This window comes from Corylus avellana, chromosome 5, assembly GCF_965113065.1.
Source record: "Corylus avellana chromosome 5, dhCorAvel1.hap1.2, whole genome shotgun sequence".
NCBI lineage: Eukaryota > Viridiplantae > Streptophyta > Magnoliopsida > Fagales > Betulaceae > Corylus > Corylus avellana.
This window is the reverse complement of record NC_142494.1, coordinates 3,352,978-3,371,960: the sequence shown is the minus strand read 5'-3', so window position 1 is coordinate 3,371,960 and position 18,983 is coordinate 3,352,978. Positions and strand designations below refer to the sequence as shown.

The 18,983-nt window shown below is 34.5% G+C and overlaps 3 protein-coding genes across 4 annotated transcripts; 2 read left to right on the top strand and 1 right to left on the bottom strand.

Moving 5' to 3' along the window:
* Positions 1 to 2,910: 2,910 nt before the first annotated feature.
* On the bottom strand, positions 2,911 to 5,958 carry APO4 (APO RNA-binding protein (DUF794)). Of its 2 annotated transcripts, XR_009440270.2 has the most exons (3): positions 5,418 to 5,958; positions 3,798 to 4,653; positions 2,911 to 3,065 (listed from the first exon to the last, which is right to left on the bottom strand). XR_009440270.2 is itself a non-coding variant. In XM_059594785.2 (2 exons), the coding sequence occupies exons 1-2, from the start codon at positions 5,678 to 5,680 to the stop codon at positions 3,918 to 3,920; spliced, it is 999 nt and encodes a 332-aa protein (XP_059450768.2). In that variant the 5' UTR covers positions 5,681 to 5,958; the 3' UTR covers positions 3,512 to 3,917. The 2 variants fall into 2 exon arrangements, 1 of the variants encoding a protein (XP_059450768.2); XM_059594785.2 differs by lacking the exon at positions 2,911 to 3,065 and having other exon boundaries at positions 3,512 to 4,653.
* A 1,249-nt stretch (positions 5,959 to 7,207) lies between these two features.
* Positions 7,208 to 10,969, top strand: LOC132182263 (protein translation factor SUI1 homolog 1). Its single transcript, XM_059595449.2, has 5 exons — positions 7,208 to 7,293; positions 9,862 to 9,968; positions 10,077 to 10,282; positions 10,541 to 10,594; positions 10,680 to 10,969. Exons 2-5 carry the CDS (start codon positions 9,932 to 9,934, stop codon positions 10,722 to 10,724), a joined length of 342 nt encoding a protein of 113 aa, XP_059451432.1. The 5' UTR covers positions 7,208 to 7,293; positions 9,862 to 9,931; the 3' UTR covers positions 10,725 to 10,969.
* A 4,524-nt stretch (positions 10,970 to 15,493) lies between these two features.
* On the top strand, positions 15,494 to 16,598 carry LOC132182626 (transcription factor CPC). Its single transcript, XM_059595929.2, has 3 exons — positions 15,494 to 15,735; positions 16,078 to 16,165; positions 16,270 to 16,598. The coding sequence occupies exons 1-3, from the start codon at positions 15,684 to 15,686 to the stop codon at positions 16,355 to 16,357; spliced, it is 228 nt and encodes a 75-aa protein (XP_059451912.1). The 5' UTR covers positions 15,494 to 15,683; the 3' UTR covers positions 16,358 to 16,598.
* Positions 16,599 to 18,983: the final 2,385 nt, after the last annotated feature.

Here is an 18,983-nt window from a genome sequence, read left to right as displayed (position 1 = left end):
GATGTGATAAGTTTAGTATCAATAATCAATAATTAAAGATGGTAATAGGTCTTATATTAGATTTTTATTTTCTTTTTAAATTACAATTAAGAGGAGATTGGAAAAAGAAAAGAAAAGAGAATGATAGATAATTAATAATGCAAATCTAATTATAGTAGACCGAAATTTTTTGCAGTTGGCTGCTCAAATAAGAGATGTCTCAAATAAAATCTAATTTGACCAAACATGTGGTCTTTATAATCTCCGTATCTCGGGTTGTCTGGGCAAGTAGGTTTCATTGGAAGCCTCTCTCATTTGGTGCTTGGCAAGCTATTCGAATTATTGTTGATCTCGATCCGATCCTAGTATTCTATGTTAGGGAAACAAAAAAAGGAAGAAACTAATGGTTTTGTTACACTCCACTCTCTTCGTACTGACACATAATTATTAATTGTTATCTATATCATCAACAAGATAAAGCAAATTGTTAAAAAAAAAAAAAGGAAACAAACTAGGCAATTTCCATTTCCTTCTTCCATTTTGTTTTGGAAGGGAAGTGGGTGTACCGTCTACCCCAAGAAAGATTCAGGCCAAGTGAAGACGAAATTATGGGTGGACCCATCATCTAGGGGATTGACAAAGAGGTAAATATGGGACCCATCTTGGACCCCACAATCCATAAGGGAAACCCCATCTCCATCATCAGTCATGAGAGGTCTAAGATTGGTGTCAAGGATGAGGATCTGACGGTCAAAAGGGAGCTTCTGCTGGGCCTCTATTTCCCTCTTTAGATCGGCGAGGGTGGCATCATTGCTCACCTGGATGTAGAAGAGAGTTCCTGTCAAGTTCTCCACCACCACCTTCATCATCTTCAAAGACATTATAATTGGCTTAATTTGCCCTTCACCATTTTCCACTCTCATACTAAAAGGAGAAAGAGAGAGCCTTTAAGGCAACACGTAGAGTTTTGAAAAGTTCACGTATGCTGCATTCTCGCTAGTTAGTTTGCAAGCATGAATGATAGATGGGGAGTACTGGTTGATAGCGTAGGCAAATGAAATAAGTGTTTCATTTTTTTTATTTTTTATTTTTTTTTTTCCTTTTTTCTTTTTTCTGACTTAAAAAAGGCAGAGGGGATGGCAAAGTATTTACCCTACCTAGGATAAGATATGACCATAATATCACTTGCTCGTTGGGAACCAATAACAAGATCGAGGGGTGTAAATTATGAGAACCGCATGCGTTCTTTTAAACCTGGTTGAAGTGATTCATTGGACTTAAAACAATAAGATATATAAGGTTTTCGGCTCCTATTCTTTAATCTTCTTTTATTTCTTGTTTATTTTCCTCAAAGCTCTCATGTTAGGGCTAAGAAAAAGGATCTGGATCCATACTCAATGATAAAGCTATGAAAAGTAATTTGACCGGATGAACTTTAACAATTTTATAGCTAAGGTCTTTTATTTTTCTAAGAACTATAAAAAAAATATGTGTGGAACTTAGAGTCGGTAATTTTTTACACGATATGTGAACCAGATACAAACTCAACACGCACGAAATTAGCAAGTTGTGAGCCACTAAACCAGGAATTGGTGAAAGAAAATCCTTCCAATTCAATTTATTAAACTAACATATGCCCTTAGAGTAAACGTTCAATATCAAAATCCAGCACATGACCAAATCAACAATCTACAATTAGAGAACCTTTTGACTTGAAAGGAGTGTTCATTCCATGTTTTACAACCCCCGAGGAAAATGAGAACTTTCTCATAGGTTGATTGGTTCCCACTTCACCAACAATAATAGAGTCACGAGGGGCGAGAATTGAATCCCTTAAAATTAAAGCAATACATGTATAATCATGATTTTGTGAGATATGTTATTCCTCTATATCTCATTTATCTCTTTTTCAAATTCACCCCATTGAATATGTAGGATCCACATGTGAGTTCTATAGATCTAATGACAGAATTTTTTTTTTTTTTTAAAAAAAAGATGAAGATAAATGCGAAAGTTCTATAGATCATGTGTTGCCTTATACACATGCTATTGGTCCTTCCCATTTCTCACAAATTCAATGGTGAATTTGAGAATGTTGTTTGAATGGAAGGATCAAGAGGGAGAAAAGATCATTTCTCTATACACTAAATCGATTTTTCAAGCTTTTAAAAGATGTGTTAGAAAGTCAATGAAATGAAAATCAAATATTTAAATCATGTGTGATGTGTAAAATATTTTTCTCCTTTACACCAACTCTCCACTCGCTAGGTGGACCTCCCTAATTTCACTCTAGCTATCAAGCCCAACCCCCCACCGACAGTCACGACTCACGTGGCATATTGCTAATATTGCAAAGCAAAAGTACAATTAAACCCTTGATGCTCACATACAAAGTGAATTTTCTTTTTTGTCTTTTTTATTCCACCCTTAAAATCTGAGTCTCCCCTACTTCTCAGTTCGTTTGTGGAAGAGCTAACTTTGCAGTTTTGTACAATCCCAGTAACAAGAACCAACAAATAGTTTCTCTGTTTCTTAAAGATTTTCAGGTATAGTATTTAATCTATTGATTTATTTTTAAATTCACTATTAAGTAATAAAATTGTTTATCCAAATTTTTATATATAGATTATTATTTTAAATTAATTGTTAATGAATATTAATATATCTTTTGTTATGGTTATATTCTTTATTATTTTTAATAAATTTTTACTCAACTTTATTTTTTTAATTTTGTCATCGTGAACCAAAATTCTGGTTCCGCCATTGTTTATCAGTGACTTTGATGTTGAACTTTCTCCACGTTGACAGCAACAATTGCAAAAAAATGTTTTCTATTGAGTATATACGTGTGAGTGTAAAAAAGTTTTGAGTCTCATATTGGAAAGATGTTATAAGTGTGAGCAATTAATATAGCATAAGTGGGCCCAAACCTATAGGTTTAAGCTTTTGGGTTGAGTGGTGTCTCGACATGCTATATTATGAGCTCATTAAAAGATTCCTCACCGTATTAATCTCCTTAACAAATGATATCAAAGCCAATTGTAGTATGCAATATGGTGGAGTGGCAAAGGCACGGATAAGAATCACTGAAATAGGAAAAAAGGTGCAAGGTGAGGATATGAAGGGAAGTCCCTAGAGTAAGGGGCAATGGTTACGTGCAAAAATGAGAGTCCCTAAAGTAGGAACGAAGCACAAAGGTGTGTGGCATTGGCAAACCCAAATACTCCACAAGTGATCTTGGAGAGAGTCCATAAGATTGATAAAAAGGTTCCATTTGCGGGAAAGTGTAGTAATGTGATGATGGACTTGCATGTGACGAAAATATTGTTAAGTATACATGTGCAAGTGTAGAAAGGTTTATGTCCCATATTAAAAATACATCATAACTGTGAGTGATTAATATAACATAATTGACTTACAAAAAAAAAAAAAAAATAGTATAGTTGGACCCGAACCCATAGGCTTAAGCTTTTTGGTTGAATGGTGTCTCAACATATTATATTATGGACTCACTAAAAGACTCCTCAAAGTATCAATCTCCCTAACATTTTATTGCAATTTTTATAATACTAGAATTGCCAAATAAATCATGAGATTAATAGCTTGTATAGTATGGGGGCAAACGTCCCAGAAGTACTTAGAAGTAGTAAACTTCTCTACAAGGCAACAAATTATTACCAATAAAAATGTACAGACATGATCATTAAACCCTATGAGTTCATGTAAAAATATGAGTATATCTGTTGTTGGGATTTATGCTATGCTAACAAAATTTCCTGCAGGAAGCAAAAGAATGACGACCCATGAGTGAGACATACCAGAAAAAAACTGAGGCCAAATGCATCAAACTCTGGCCTGATAAGAGGGGCAGTAAGAGCTCCACACCCTGAAAAGTAGCAGATCAAGAACCTTGAAGCCAATTCAACTTACAACGAGCTTCAAACTTTGACTTGAGCAGGTTCTGATAAACCTTGCACTTTCATCATACAATGATACTGGATTGGAGCAATAACCCCAGCTTGTGTGCACAGATCCACTACTGCTGGTGCATGTCCATAAAAATCCCGATGTTCATCGACAAGCACAAGAGGATCTTGAGGCCGCCGCCGCCATACAATTTTAGGAGGCACCAAATCATTAACTTCTGCCTTCTTCCAGAAGTGAGCTCCTCTCCAACTCTCATACTTAAATACTCCACAGAGTCTAGCTTTGTGCCCAGATGGCCCAACATGAACTTCCGAACAGTGTTTACAGACTTTTGCTGGATAAACCAACAACAATTTCTGTACACCAGTTCTGAGCGTCTCCCATGCCCTCAAAGTTGTATTGGCAATTAACCTCAGTTCATGAGGTGACAAAGATTCGGCTCCTTCACTGCCAGCAGAGACATTTTCCAAGTTCCAACTGCTGGAGTACTTTTTTTCATCATATGGATCAACTCCTGCCTGCCAGCACAGTTCGAGAACTGCAGGAACACGGTCAAAATCAAACCTTTGGTCGTGTTTAATAACATCTTGGAACATGTCCTGCAGATGAAATGTTTCTACCGGAACAAGTACATCATTCAAACCACCGCTGATCCATTCATGAACTCGATTCTTGGCACGGCGCTTGTAACCACAGCAAGTCTGGATTAAGTGACCTTTCTCACCAATATGTACTTCTGGACAGAACCTGCAATAGTACGTGATGCATGAGATTAGTCCTGTGTGCTCTCTTTGGAGGAACATAACATGTAGTGAAGGGAATGAGGAGAATCACAGTCAAGTTAGATGAATTAATGGCACCTCCAATCCCCATAAGAATGTGTTGGTGGGTGAGGCCATGGTTTCATATCCATGGGGCGTACGAGTTATTTACCAAAGAAAAAGAAAGTTAAGTCTTTAACTGAAATTAAAGACAGCTTGCCCACCAATGCCTGCCCCAAAAACTGTTGAGAAATGTGAGCTGATTTACAGTCACAGGCAAAGAAATTCACAATAATTATTTGCAGCACAGAATTCATTTTTATATGAGACATGTGGGCGCACATTTTCTCTCTCGCTATTTTGGGTTCGGCAGATGATTTTACTTGTAGTTCTTATTCTTTTCAACACCTTGCAGTCTCCTCCTCCAAGATATGCTAGGACTAAAATCAATTGTAGTACAGCAGAAATTTGAATTAACAACGAAATCAATTATAATTCAGCATATATTGAATTAACATCACAACTTGGATTTCTAGCGTGATTAATTACATCTTCATATAAAAGTTGCATCAAGCGCCACCGAGCAGAAATCACACCATTCATTGACATCAACAACATCCCAAACGTGAACCAAGAAACAAGTTAAAATTTAATGCTACACAACCTGAACACATTCACATAAGTAAAATTGAAACACCCACATTTTTTATTTATACGGAAAGATTCAACTCTTTGAGGTGCTGGACTTACTTGCAGGCCATGACGGGAAAGACTCTGAGGAGAGCGGACACGCCTTGGAAGAGGACTGCTCGGGCCTTAAGGACCTCCTGGGCCACCGGGACCATGCCGCGCACCGGGTAGTCCCTGGCCCGGCTTTCGATTCTCTTCAGAATCATCGGCCTGAGCTTCCTTAAGTCCACCTTGGAGCTGTGAAACCTCGCATGCATAACGCAACCACTAAGGTTCCCCAAAACATACTGCCATGGTCTCCTCCTTAAGGCCATAACAGCCATCTCTGCCCTTCAGAAAAATGCACAATTTAGTAACAATTTGTCACAGAGGCATTACATCGAACAGTCGGTCGGCGTAGTAGTTAGGGGTGAACTTTTGGTTGAAATGGGATTTAACAGTGAGAGATCCGGGAAGATAGGTTTTGGGTCAGCCTGGTTTTTTGTTATTTGGGTGTAGAACGAGTGAAGGGTTTCGCATCGGAGATCGGTGATGCCGAAGGACGGTGGAAACTGAGATTTGAGGTCGGCCACTCCGCCCAACTTAAGAGAATGAAGACGGCACCGTTTAGCACAGAGAGTAATGCGGGACTTTTAATTTTCTTAATCATCTCAATTTTTTTTTTCTTTTTTTTTTTGTCATTAATCATTGCAGTATATTATTTTAATCAATCATTTTTATTATGGATGGAAATTTTCCCCAAATTAATTCGGAGGAAATTTCCTTTAACCTAATCTAATAAGTGACAAGTGTCATTGTTCATATGTTTTCTTGAATATTTTAACAACCATTTATTTTCATTTCACTCATTTAGGAATCCAAACATTAATTTTTAAAAATCTAAAAATGTTGAATGACGCTTGAAGGAAATTTCATCCAAACCAGTTTGAAAATTTGTATCTGCTATCTATTCGTTAAATTATTAATGACAATTATTTATTTATTTTAATTATGTTTACACCCAAATTTAATATTTATAATTTTTCAAAATTAATAGAAATTGAGTCATTTCCTAATTTTGAAAATTGAGATATGCTGGATTTCGATGAAAGCATTATTAGAATAGATAGAGTAAGGTTAAATTTTTGAAAGGCTTTCAATTTTCAAAAGATCAATCCTAAGATAGAGAACAACAACCTTGTTATGCAGTGAATCTATTAAACTAATATTTATTTTTATATTTTTAACAAAATTAACAAAACATGTGATTATATACATTTAGAAAAATAGATGAGAATCACGAATGAGAGTAATGTTACATACCATATAAATTCTCTTACGTAACACGACCTAGTAACCTTAGGATCAGCTCTTCATAAAAAAAAAAAAAAAAAAAAGCAGAATAATGCTATACAATATACACTACATAATTATTTTACACACTAAAATGACATTGTTAATATACTCCTAAATAATTATTATTAAAAAAAAAATGATAAATTGACAATACCGCGTAAGTATAATGAGATACTGATATAATATATAATGTTATTTTAAAAATAATCCGATGATTATTGTTTTTTTTTTTTTTTTACGAGAAATTTGTGGGACAAAAGAATGGGCCCAAATGAGCCAAACCGTGCAAAAGTACTCCTACGGCCCAAGTACTCTTCGAGAACACGCTTTTTCACCCTTATCCTACGAACTGTAGCGCACATCGGAGAAGGACCACGTGATTCCCCTTTAGCACCGCCCATTCCTATCTTTCGGTTAATCGCAGCCGTCCAAATCTCTAACACAAATAAAAAGGGAAAAGGAAAACTGAGTTGAGTGGCTCAGAGACTTTGTCTGTACTATATAAATCTCTCTCACCCAACGTTTTTTCTTATCTCTCTCTCTTTTTTTCTAGCTTGCTTTGTCGCTCAGAGACTCCTCCTATTCACCGCCTTCGTATCTGGTATTGCTTCGTCTTGTCTTTGGATTTGATCATGTTCTTTTAGTTTCTAATCTTTAATTTTGTATCCGCCTGTTTGATCCTGTGTGCATATAAATATATGTGTCTGTGGGTCTGTTAGATTGTCATGTTCAATGAATTGGAATCTACACATTTATTTATTTTTCCACTTTAGGTTGTTGTTGGGGTTTCCATTTTAGTGCTTAATATTGATCTATATTATGATTCTTTTAATTTTTTGGATTATGTGAGGGGATTTTTTTTTTTTTTTTTGTAATAATTCCCATACCAAATATATTTATATGATTCCTAGTTTCTTCTGGTTTATAAGGTATTCTGCATATGGGCTCTTTTTTCTTTTTGGGTTCTCATGATGTTTGGTACTAGCCATATGAAGATTTCACTTTTTCCGAATTTTTCTGTTTTCTTTCTTTTTACCAAGTCGTCCCCTAGGTCAATTACTTGCATTGAAAAGAAAAAAAAAAAAAAAAAAAGGTTATATGTTGGTGTTCACGATCCGGAATTTATGAGTGTTTTTAAAAATAAGTCAGTGGGTTTCTTGGGATTTTAGATATTTTCAATTCAAGTTTCTTGGGATATTAGATATTTTCAATTCATGTCCCCTTCCGAAGAGGAGATCTGCGAGAGAAAAAGGGTTAAAAGGGTTCACGGGTGAGATCCGGAGATCGACGCCCATGTCAGTGAAGGTAAAGTTGAGGGAAAATTTAGGTCGAGTTTGGCTAAGACTAGAATTGCGTACATGAGTGAATGCCCTTACTTTCTTTATATAGGCCCTCGTTGTTTTAGGGATTTCCGTCAATAAGTTGTTATTGACATGGAGATTCCCGCCCTAGGCTTGTTGGGAAGGGTTGCATGGTGTGGGCATGAGGGACAAGCGGCTGCTAGGTGCTATCTCTGGGTGAAGGTGCACCCGGATCTCGGCTGCTAGTCGGGGCATGGGCTGTTGGACCTTGGTGACTCATGGTTCTTGATGCTCCTAGAAATCTGCTGGGCACTTTGGCGGATGGACCTTTGGGACCCATCAGTAACCAGGCCCTCCATTACTGATGGTTGTTTTTAGCCATATGAGATAAGGTACTTGGATAATCAGTGGGAAATCGATTCTTTTTATCTTTTCTTTTTTCAACATATTGTGATTGTGGCTGCTGTTTCATGATTTGTTCTTGCATTCAATGCCGTGATTGTGTAATTGATTATGACAGGTGAGTATAGAGGACAGCCAGCTGGGTTGGATATTTGTTAAAAGCTTGTTAAGTTTATTGGATTATGCTGAACATTGATAAAGTGTAGATTTAAGACTGGAAGAATTGTGGGTGTTTTGTTTGTATACTACTATTTAGGTGATCAAAGAATCTGTCCCATAATTTTGAATAATGATGTATTTTAAACTACATTTCGGTTCAGTTTCTTGTCAGAATGACTCATACCTGTGCTGCTTGGTTTTTTTTTTTTTTTTTTTTTTTTAAAAAAAAATTATTTATTTGAGAAATTGAATTAGTTCATTCTGTTTTTTTCCCCATAATTTTCACAATGAATCCATCTTTATGATTGAGATAATCCAGTTTGACAATTATAAAATAAGGGCCTTTCATGGACGTCCAGAAGTTATCTTATATAACTGATTATGTTAATGGCCTCCTTTTATGGGATCCCCCAATCTAGATGATGTATTTTTGCCATTGATGCCATATAAAATGTGAATGGATGATTTTATTTTCTCAGGCTAACCAAAGAGGAACCATACAGTCCAACAATTTTGAGCTGTTGACTATTAACTGTAAAATTATTCCAGGCAACTCGGGGGAAAAAAGTGATTGGCCAAACTTTTATTTAAGGATTTGGCCCTATATGGAGCTGCATGGATATATATACATATGGATGTTTAAATAGTTAAGGTTACGTTGAGCTATGTAGTTGATGGTTATGTAAATTTTTGTGTTTATGTTCTGGTAACAAAACAATTTAGAGGATGGACTTGGTTTTGGTTGCAGGGTTTAAGTGAAATGTCTTGCTGTGTTTATGTTCTAGTAGCAAAATGGTCTATGGGAAAAACATGATTTTAGTAAAATGTGATGTCTGTTGAGCTCTTGTTTGCAATTTGTATTCGAAGTGTATTTTGTTCAGTAATTATGCTACCTCTGGTGGGTTCATCTGTTGTTTAAAGGCTGGTGTTTTCTTTTTGATATGATTAGGGCAAAGAATGATAACTAACAGATAATGGTATTGTTATAAACATATCGTCAGAAATCTGTCAGGTGTAGCTTAGTGGTCAAAGGGTCAGGTCTAGCTTCGTGGTCAAAGGGTGGGCTTAGGATGAGCCGTAGACTTGGACATCCTGGGTTCAATTTTGCATTAGTAGTTTCTTTGGATTACTTGATACACGGTTCCAACAGGTGTGATCGTGTATATTGGGTTACTCCTTAGAGGTGGGTCCAAAGGGGTCTTGGTGGGGCTTCATGTCATATATATGTATCATTCATGACAAAAGGCGGTTGTTAGTTTTGAAATCTGGATTTTGACTAATTGGGTTTTGTTGGCCATCTATTTCAGTTCTGAGCAATTTCTGACAAAAAACAAAGGATATCCTTGGTTACTCTTCTACTTCCATCAGCCAAGTTTCATGTCTGAACTCGACTCTCAGATTCCTACTGCTTTTGGTAGGTTTTGTTTTCCCTTTCGCTTATCGTTTTATATATTTGATAAATTTACTATTAATGTCTCATGACCCTGAGAATAATACGAGTGGTTGTTCTGTAATTGGGTAGATCCCTTTGCTGAGGCAAATGCTGAGGACTCTGGTGCTGGGACAAAAGAGTATGTTCATGTGCGTGTACAGCAGCGTAATGGGAGGAAAAGCTTGACTACTGTGCAGGGTTTGAAGAAGGAATACAGCTATAACAAGATTCTAAAGGACCTTAAGAAAGAGTTCTGCTGTAATGGTACTGTTGTCCAGGATCCTGAGCTAGGCCAGGTTAGTTTCTATCCATCCCCTCATTAACATAAACGTGCATTATTGGTATTTTATCTTTTCCATATATTTCCCTTTGAATTTTCTTTTTATCACTAATAAATGTATACTGTTCCTACACCTCACTTTTTCATGTGATGCACTTTAGTACTGTTGTTCTTTGCAGGTTCTTCCAGTATTACTATTCCATGTAGCTTTATTTTTTTATTTTTTCTAGGGAATCAAACAAAACCTTAACATCATTTGTTTACATGGGTGCAGGTTATACAACTTCAGGGAGATCAAAGGAAGAATGTTTCCACCTTCCTTGTTCAGGTAAATAATTACAAAGCTTCCGTTTGTGTTATATTTTGTGGGTCGTTAAGTTTGTAAATGTTCCTTAACGTTTTTCTACTAACAGGCTGGCATTGTGAAGAAGGAACATATCAAGATTCATGGTTTTTGATAGCTGCAGCCTGCAGACCCATTGCCGTATGTAGTTTACACCATCCTCAACACGCAGTAGCGAATAGTCTGTGATCTGAACTTTTAGAACGTAGCCATACTGCATGTTATTCTGGTATATGTACCTTCAAATATAATATTTGTGTCTTCTGTGTTAGTTTGCTAGTTCTGCTACTCGCTGTGTTATGTTGGAGGATTATGGATTTTAACATTATCTATGATAAAAATAATGTCCTGTTTTATATATCTATAACTTGTACATTTATTTTGGATGTCTAATTGGTTAAATGCATCAAACATTAATCATTTGTTACATAATTAATAATTTCCTCAATTAGATATTTTAATTCTTACCTCGTTAGTTACTAAGTTAGGCAGAATATGCAAATTAAGTTAGTCACAAAGGGTGATGGCCGCAGACTCCTATCAAAATAGAGGGTAGTTGTGATGGTTGTGCAGCTACCTTTGGCGAATTGAGGGACTCTCTCTGCCAACAAAGCAGATGGCAACGCAGAGGCAGAGGCAGCGGCAGAGTAGCCTGGGTTCATAGCTGTGTCACAGTTTGCAAGGCATTATAGTAAATTTGGTAGTATCCATACATTTTCCATATACATATAGTTCTGTCCCTGGACTTGATCAAAGCCGGATTGTAATCTCAGCAGCAATTTGGGATTCTCAATTGTAAGGGAGTTCATATGGAACCAATTTGCTTAGATAGCTAGTTAGGCAATTCCAAATTTATTTATTTGAAAAAGTTTCATATATGGACTCTCATATGCAAGCTAAAATATCAGTAAATTATCCGAGATTTCAATCACGAGTTCTGAAGTTCATAACCTTTTATGTTGTAGCATGTATCTACCTCGTAAACCTGCCGTGCAAAGGTGGAATATGCAGTTGAAATGGGTGCCCTAAATGTATATAGTTTATTCACTACTATATATAGCAAAAGTAGATGATACATCAAAAGAATAAAGCATATTTTATAGGATAAACTCCTTACTCCGCCAGTACTTAGAGAGTAGGTGATAGTTGAGAGCAATAAATCCATTGGCTGGTTGGACAGCCACCAATGCAGAACCCAAAATTAGGATAGGCTTCAACACTAAGGTGGAAGATAGGTATCGTTTGGTTAGATGAAAAGGACAAGTGGTCCTTACTTTTATCTATTTTCTTATAGGCAAGCAATCTAAAGAGCAAACCAAACTCGCGTACACATGTTAAACAGGTTAAACTTTGAAAGCGATCGATGAAAGAAACGTTCAGCAACTTTAATTTTATAAAGTTAACAAGCTAACTAAAAAATCAAAGAAAGCAAAGAAAACCAGAAGTTTCTATCAATTTAACAATTCATTCTCATAAAGCTGATCTTTCTATTACATGTAGCACTCTTTTTATAATAGCAGTTACAAAGCTTCAAAAGGAAAGAAACGAATTGTTAGAATTAATCTAAACATGGCAATTTTCAAGTGGAGTAGTCGTGATCGTACTCTATAGACCCTTCGCACTCCCCTTCAAACAAGACTTCCAAATGCACCATTCGGATTCCTATTCGAACAATAGTGCATTCTTATTCAAACAATAGTGCGTTCAGACTATTCTAACTTTGTATTAGGAGAGGAAGTTGCCATCCTACATAAGAGGTGGGGGCAAATAAATATGGTCTTTCAAAGAAAAAAAGGGAGATAAACAACAAAAGGTGAGGAGGTCAAGGGGGCGGGCTGGGGAGGCGAGGAGGAGGAGCGGGTACACACTCAGGGGAGAGGAAGGAGGTTCCCACTTGGGGACAAAAAAACTCTCAACAAGAGTAAAAAAAAAAACTAGAGAGAGAAGCAGACTATACCAAAGAACTACTAGGTTCTATTCCACCTAAACTTCTAACACCCATTTGCAAGATAGACCCGTAGTACATTCATGTTTTGTTAGAGAGATTTTGAAAGGATTAAACAAAGTTTTCATCAAATCATTTCTTAACTTTGTGACCAATATATAGCCCCTTCTCACTTTTTTCTGGGTGCAAACTGAAAAATTATGATCCATTATTAATGTCTTCTATCTCTCAAAGTCATATATATTCTTCAACACGAGGGACTACATCAATTTGCTTTCTCAATTTACAAATGTACTCCCTTAACAAAAAAAAAATGCCAGTATTTCTAATAGGATATTGTTTAATGGAGTAGGTGCACCCTCCGCATTTTGTAACGCTTGTGAATGCAATAGAATGATTATCTCCATTTCATTTGAAATGGAAAAGAACCAATCCCTTATTCTAGAAGGGTAATATTGTTTTTATTTTTTATTTTTTATTTTATTTTTAATTAAAAAAAAATTGAAATAACAATATTACCTTTCTTAAAGTAAAGACAGACTCATTTAAAAGGGAGAAGGTCCATTTCCCTGAATATAAAAAATAGCGCTCGAACCTTATTTCGGTAGTTGCTCCGTCTCATTAACGGGGTGAGGCTATAAATAGTCTTACGTTTGAATGAGTTGAGGTATCAGAAGACTTGTAGACAATTTGAACAACTCTCCGACTTTCTTTTAATGTATTTTCTAGTGTTCTTAGACTTTCTTTTAATGTATTTTCTAGTCTTCTTAGATTGTTATGGTCTTTTTGTTTGTTTGTTTTTTTTTTTTTCAATAGAATACTCTTCAGGCGGCGTGTGAGAATGGTAAAGAGATAATTCGATAAGGGACCAAGAAAGAAACAAGACATAGAAAGGCCAGATGAGAGAGACAGAGGAACTTGTCTTTGTATATTTAAAATGGGCATTCTTAGCTGTTGTGTCTTAAAGCATGTTTGGCAGTTTCTTAATTATTGCTAAGACAAACAGAGGACAATCTACGTAACTTCTACATTCTCACCAAACAATTTCCATGAAGGAAACACTTGTGTATATAGCTCGCACCAAAGCATGACCAATCACAAAATCCCTTTCCATCTGATGCCTAAATAGATTAAGTGTATACAAGCCTTTTGATTTCAACATTTATTAATTTGATCATAAAAACATTGAATTAACAAAGTTTTTCTCTGAGTGGGATGCAAGGATATTTTCCCAATTCAATTTATTAAATTGGCATTTATTTGTCTAAACTGTATGTGATTTTTAATTCTCACATACATTTTTAATATAACATGTGATTTTAATATGCATTTTTTAAAACTTTAAGCTTGAATGGATTCTTTTTTTCTTAAGAGTCCGTTTGATTTGATGTTTTAAAAGATGCAATTTAAAAACGTTTGTGTAAAAATACAATTTTTAAAAATATAAAAAACCTTGATTTGATCTTTAAAATCATAATTTAACCTTTAAAATTGTATTATTATTTTATTTTATTTTATTTTATTATTTTTTTTTAAAAAAAAAGGGTGCTCCCTAGACCCTTCCTACAATGGGAAAATTCAAATTTTTCTATATTTTCAAACCATAATTTTTTTGAAAAGACACTTTCAAACAATACACTTATCTATAATCTTGTTCGAAATCGTAAGGCAAAACGAACCCTTGACTATATGTTAAAGTAATGATTAAGTGATTAAATTTACTTCTTCATATCAGCTTAAGCTTTTGAGACAAGTATTAATTTAACATGGTATCAGAATTAAAAATCATTAGCTCGAACATTGACTCCGTCATTTACCTCCAATTTTAATTAAATATTCTACGTGTTGGGTCTCAGCTATTAAAATTAGGCCCGGGTAAGTCCGGTTTTGGCTCTTAACGGTTATTAACCGATAATTTTCGGTTAAGTGGTTTATTAACCGAACCGAACCAATAAGAATTTTAACCGAAATTATCGGTTATAACGGTACACGGTTAAACCGGTTAACCGATTTAACCGTGGGTTTTATATTGATATATTTTGTTGGGCCAAAAATGAGTTTTTTTTACTTTTGAGAGCCCAAATATTTTTTGTTGGGCTAAAATAACTGATTAAAAATGAGTTGTTTTAGGGTCCAAATACTTTTTGTTTGACCCAAATATTTGTTTTTTTGTCTAAAAATTAAAGCTTTTTTATATTGATCCACCACAACATTTTTTTTAATTATTATTATTATTATTATTATTATTATTATTATTATTTTTATAAAATACATTTTTCCAAAGCAAATGAACTAATTAATATAATGAATGCTAATTAGACTAACAAAACTAGTTAATGAAAAATGCTTTCACCAAAGGCAAAGAAATCCCATCCAATACCAACACTAAAAAAAAAAAAAGTCAAAATACCTAATCCCAAATTAAGATAAGGTTACATAGATATATATATAATCTCAAAACTACATCGTTTTGGCATCCCTACTTAATGGTTTATATCGGTTAAACGGTTAACCGATTTGAAATTTCTAACCGAACCGATAAGTATATCGGTATAAAAAATTTAACTGATAAGGATATCGGTATATCGGTTACAGTTAACATCGGTTCGGTCGAAACCGATATACGGTCGGTAATCGGTAACAGGTTAATCTGTCCACCCCTAATTAAAATGGAGTTTGAACCCACACATAAAAAGAAAATACTAAAATAATAATTAAGTAATTAAATTTATCTATTTTTATTATCTTAAGCTTTTAGAACTAACGCTATCTAATTGTGGGACCCAACATCCCATCTGTGTGCCACTTGTGGGTTCCGTGCTGCTATAGACATTGTATATGGGTGTGAGCCAGTACACCTGAGATTTATCAATCTGCAAAAATCTAAACCAACAAACATTTGGGTTCAACAACCTATCAACGTTGGACTAGAGACTGCTCTGTCAACTACCATTCTTCTTTAACTTTCTATCTCACCGCCCATTCTTCTCCATCCGCGGAAGCCATTTTCTTACCTCTCCTATTAATACTACTTAATAACTGCCCTTAATTTCAACACACGCCTTCTCCCTCTGAATTTTACGCTATAATCTTGTAGGTCTGTGATTGTTTCTTACGTTTTCAACTCCTATGGCTGACTTGGATCACTCCTCCTCAGATGATACTTCTATGGATTCCAGAGGTACCCTTTGAAATTAGTGGCTCTTTTTTTTTACTTCTTTGACAGTTATTTCAACTGTTTTCTGATGACAACCTCTGTGGATTCAGTTGGTAGACATGTCAAATTATGTCACACCTTGATTATATACACTTTGGTAATTATACCTCTGATGATTTCAGAGATACCCATGTGTCCTCTTGAGTAATTTTCTTTTCTTTCTCTGTAAAAATGCCTACCATCCTACCCAGATTACTATCTCAAAAGATTTTAAAGCAAAAAGGGCACTGCTTTTACTATCTCTAGGATTGGGATATTGGGTATGAAGCTAATGAGAAATTATGACTTTTTCTGTGTTTGTTGCAGAGGAAAATAGTAGTCACGATTCCAAGCTTGAATTCTCTGAAGATGAGGAAACTCTTATCACTAGGATGTATAACCTTGTTGGTGAGAGGTGGGGTTGTTTTTCTATCCCTTTTGTTTGCTTTTCCCAAACTTGTTTGTAACTTTCTTGAAGTTTCAATGAACTCATGAGAAAAAGGTGGTGCTGATCCATAGGTGGTCTCTAATTGCTGGGAGAATTCCTGGAAGAACAGCAGAGGAAATTAAGAAGTACTGGACCTCAAGATACTCAACAAGTGTATGAAAATGCCATAATATGGATTCTGTTTCTCCATCAGAGCAGGAAAAATTTTGGGTTGGGGTTGTAGCAAAGTTTGGTTGTATGAAATATGCCAGTTTTTCTTTCCTTTAAAGAGAAGAAACCTTATCATGGGTTTTAACTCTCATCTGAATGGGGCATGTTATTAAAGCAAGTAAACTGTACAATGTGTTCTTCTTATTGGTATGTCCAAGAATGTGTGGAATTTCAATCATATTTTCAATTATCTGAATGTTCATCTCCCTTCCCATGGATAATCAAAGGATTATATTGTATTAATGCATGAGTGTGAAAAGTAATATTATTTTATATGATAAAAATATATATATTATTTTTTTCACACAAACAATTTCCCTTATAACAGAGTAAAGAGCTCCTTGCTCACCTTAAAAAAGAGAAGTCTTTGACTAAAAAAGAGAGCAGGGAAAAGAATAAGAATAATACCAGGATGCCCAATATCTCCAAATTTAAAAACTATATAAGATGGCTTGAATTTAATTCTATCTTATATATGTAACATTCTCTGACAAATTTTGGTTTGGTGATACAGAGTATAGCTTACAACAGAGTAATGTCCCCTGTCAGATTTGTTGTTGTTTCGATTGTTTCAACATAAATAATCCCGAGGATCCAAGTTACCCTATGACTCAAAATGATCTCAAACTGTATTGGAGCAACTCACTTGCTTCGTCATGAACCGACAAGGCACCGAAGATCTCGCTTTGTTCGAGCAAATGTTCCAGCCAAGGGTTCAAGTGATAGAGGAAGCTCTCTTTCCTGCCCATGGATAGGGTTCACTTGATTTTAATATTTTTATAATCAAGATTTTCTAAAATCCTTTTTTCAATTGATAATATGGCTAATTCATTTAATTTTTCTTGTGACATTGTTGATCTTAGGTAGGATTTTATCAATTTTAATTTTGAAAAACTTCTTTCTGCAGAAACGGCTGTACCATGTATTGTCAATAAAATTCTATAAGCGATACATGCATTTGGAAAATAATTAAATCTTTTTATATAATTTAAAATGTCAATTGGAGCACTTTTTTGCATCAATATTTTTTCATTGGCCTGTGTCATAAATATTTGTAACAATAGAGTTAGATACATCAATAATATTTTCATTATCTTCTAATTCTTTTTTATGAATTTCTTGTTCATTTATGAGTTTTTCACCTAAATTATTCTCTATATTTTGTTTATTTCTAATAACAAATTTATTTAGAGCTCCTCTATGAGATTCAATCAGTTTCTCTCCTTTCCTTTTTTTTTATTTTTTATTTTTTAAGTTTTTCATATCTTTCTACTAATAGACATGTTTGATTAAAAATATTAACAAATTAAACAAACACAATTTATATAAAAATATATATATATATATATATATTCTGACTATAATAAAATAAATTATAAAAATAGAACAATAAATCAAAGAGACAGAGACTAGAGAGTTCTTGGAGATTTCTCGTTTTGGAGAGGAAGAAGGTTTTGGAGAATTAGCATGAAGGTTCTTGATCTTCGAGAGAGTTAGAAAAATTGCAGGCTAGATAATAGATACGAGTGAAAGTTCTCGTTCTTATGTGAAATTCCAACAACAAAGAGACAAGAGACAGTCTACATTCCACTTTGAGAATAAACAATACTATTTGATTCCTCTTTTAATGTGAAATTCCATCACTCAGAGACCATAGATGTTGGTGATAGGTTTTTTAATATTATTTCATTCTCCAAATTCCATCAAAGAGACAGAGACGTTGGTTAGAGATTTTTTTTTTTTCTTTTGAATTATTATTATTATTATTATTGTCCTTATTAAATTGGGCCTTATTACTTATTTACCATTATTAGAGGCCTGAAATTTTTATGGAAATTTTTTTTGGGCCTTATTCAAAAAAATTTCCAAAAAAAAAATTTGTTTTGGGCCTTATTGAAAAATTGTTTACCAAATTTTTTTTTTTTTGGCATTATTAAAAATTTTTTTGGGGCCTTATTAAATGGGGGCCGTAGGCGAGTCGCCTAGCCTTTGGGCCAGCCCTGCATAGCAGGATTCGAACTCATGCTCTAGTGTGTACCTAACTACTTTGGAGATTTAGAGAATTACTTAGAGAGTTCGGTAAGAATACATTAAGATATATATTTGAATACTACTCTAGCGCTAACCAAAAAGCTTAAGCTAATGGGCCATTTAGGTATTTTAACTACTTATTTTACTTTATTTTAAAAATTTTTTAATGTGCAACGCAATACTCATACCTGCACCCACAACAATTACTTTGCCTTGGACACAAATCGATGAGACGTGAAGCCCCTCTCAATAATTTCCAAACACCAAGTATGTCTTTTGGCAATCTCCACTTCACTCAACTTCAGTAAACGTATGCAATAAAAGATAAATGAGAAAAATATAAAAAAGTCTCTCAAACTATCAACGGTTTGCAATATAACACTTCAATGTTCAAAAGGTACTAAAGTAGCCCCAAAACTACCAAAATGTATCAAAAATGCTACTTTTTTTTTTTTATATTCCTATAATACACATATTTTTTTAACAAATAAAATAATAAAAAAATAAAAAAAAAATTGTAAAAAAAAAAACCAAACAATTTTTT

Bases quoted from the DNA above. Each gene is read 5' to 3' on its own strand.
- APO4 (XM_059594785.2), bottom strand. From the start codon at position 5,680: ATGGCTGTTATGGCCTTAAGGAGGAGACCATGGCAGTATGTTTTGGGG. The intron at 4,654-5,417 runs GTAAGTCCAGCA...GTACTATTGCAG, and splicing joins TTTCCCGTCATGGCCTGCAA to GTTCTGTCCAGAAGTACATA.
- LOC132182263 (XM_059595449.2), top strand. From the start codon at position 9,932: ATGTCTGAACTCGACTCTCAGATTCCTACTGCTTTTG. The intron at 9,969-10,076 runs GTAGGTTTTGTT...GTAATTGGGTAG, and splicing joins TCAGATTCCTACTGCTTTTG to ATCCCTTTGCTGAGGCAAAT. The intron at 10,595-10,679 runs GTAAATAATTAC...TTCTACTAACAG, and splicing joins TTTCCACCTTCCTTGTTCAG to GCTGGCATTGTGAAGAAGGA.
- LOC132182626 (XM_059595929.2), top strand. From the start codon at position 15,684: ATGGCTGACTTGGATCACTCCTCCTCAGATGATACTTCTATGGATTCC. The intron at 15,736-16,077 runs GTACCCTTTGAA...TGTTTGTTGCAG, and splicing joins TACTTCTATGGATTCCAGAG to AGGAAAATAGTAGTCACGAT. The intron at 16,166-16,269 runs GTGGGGTTGTTT...GCTGATCCATAG, and splicing joins TATAACCTTGTTGGTGAGAG to GTGGTCTCTAATTGCTGGGA.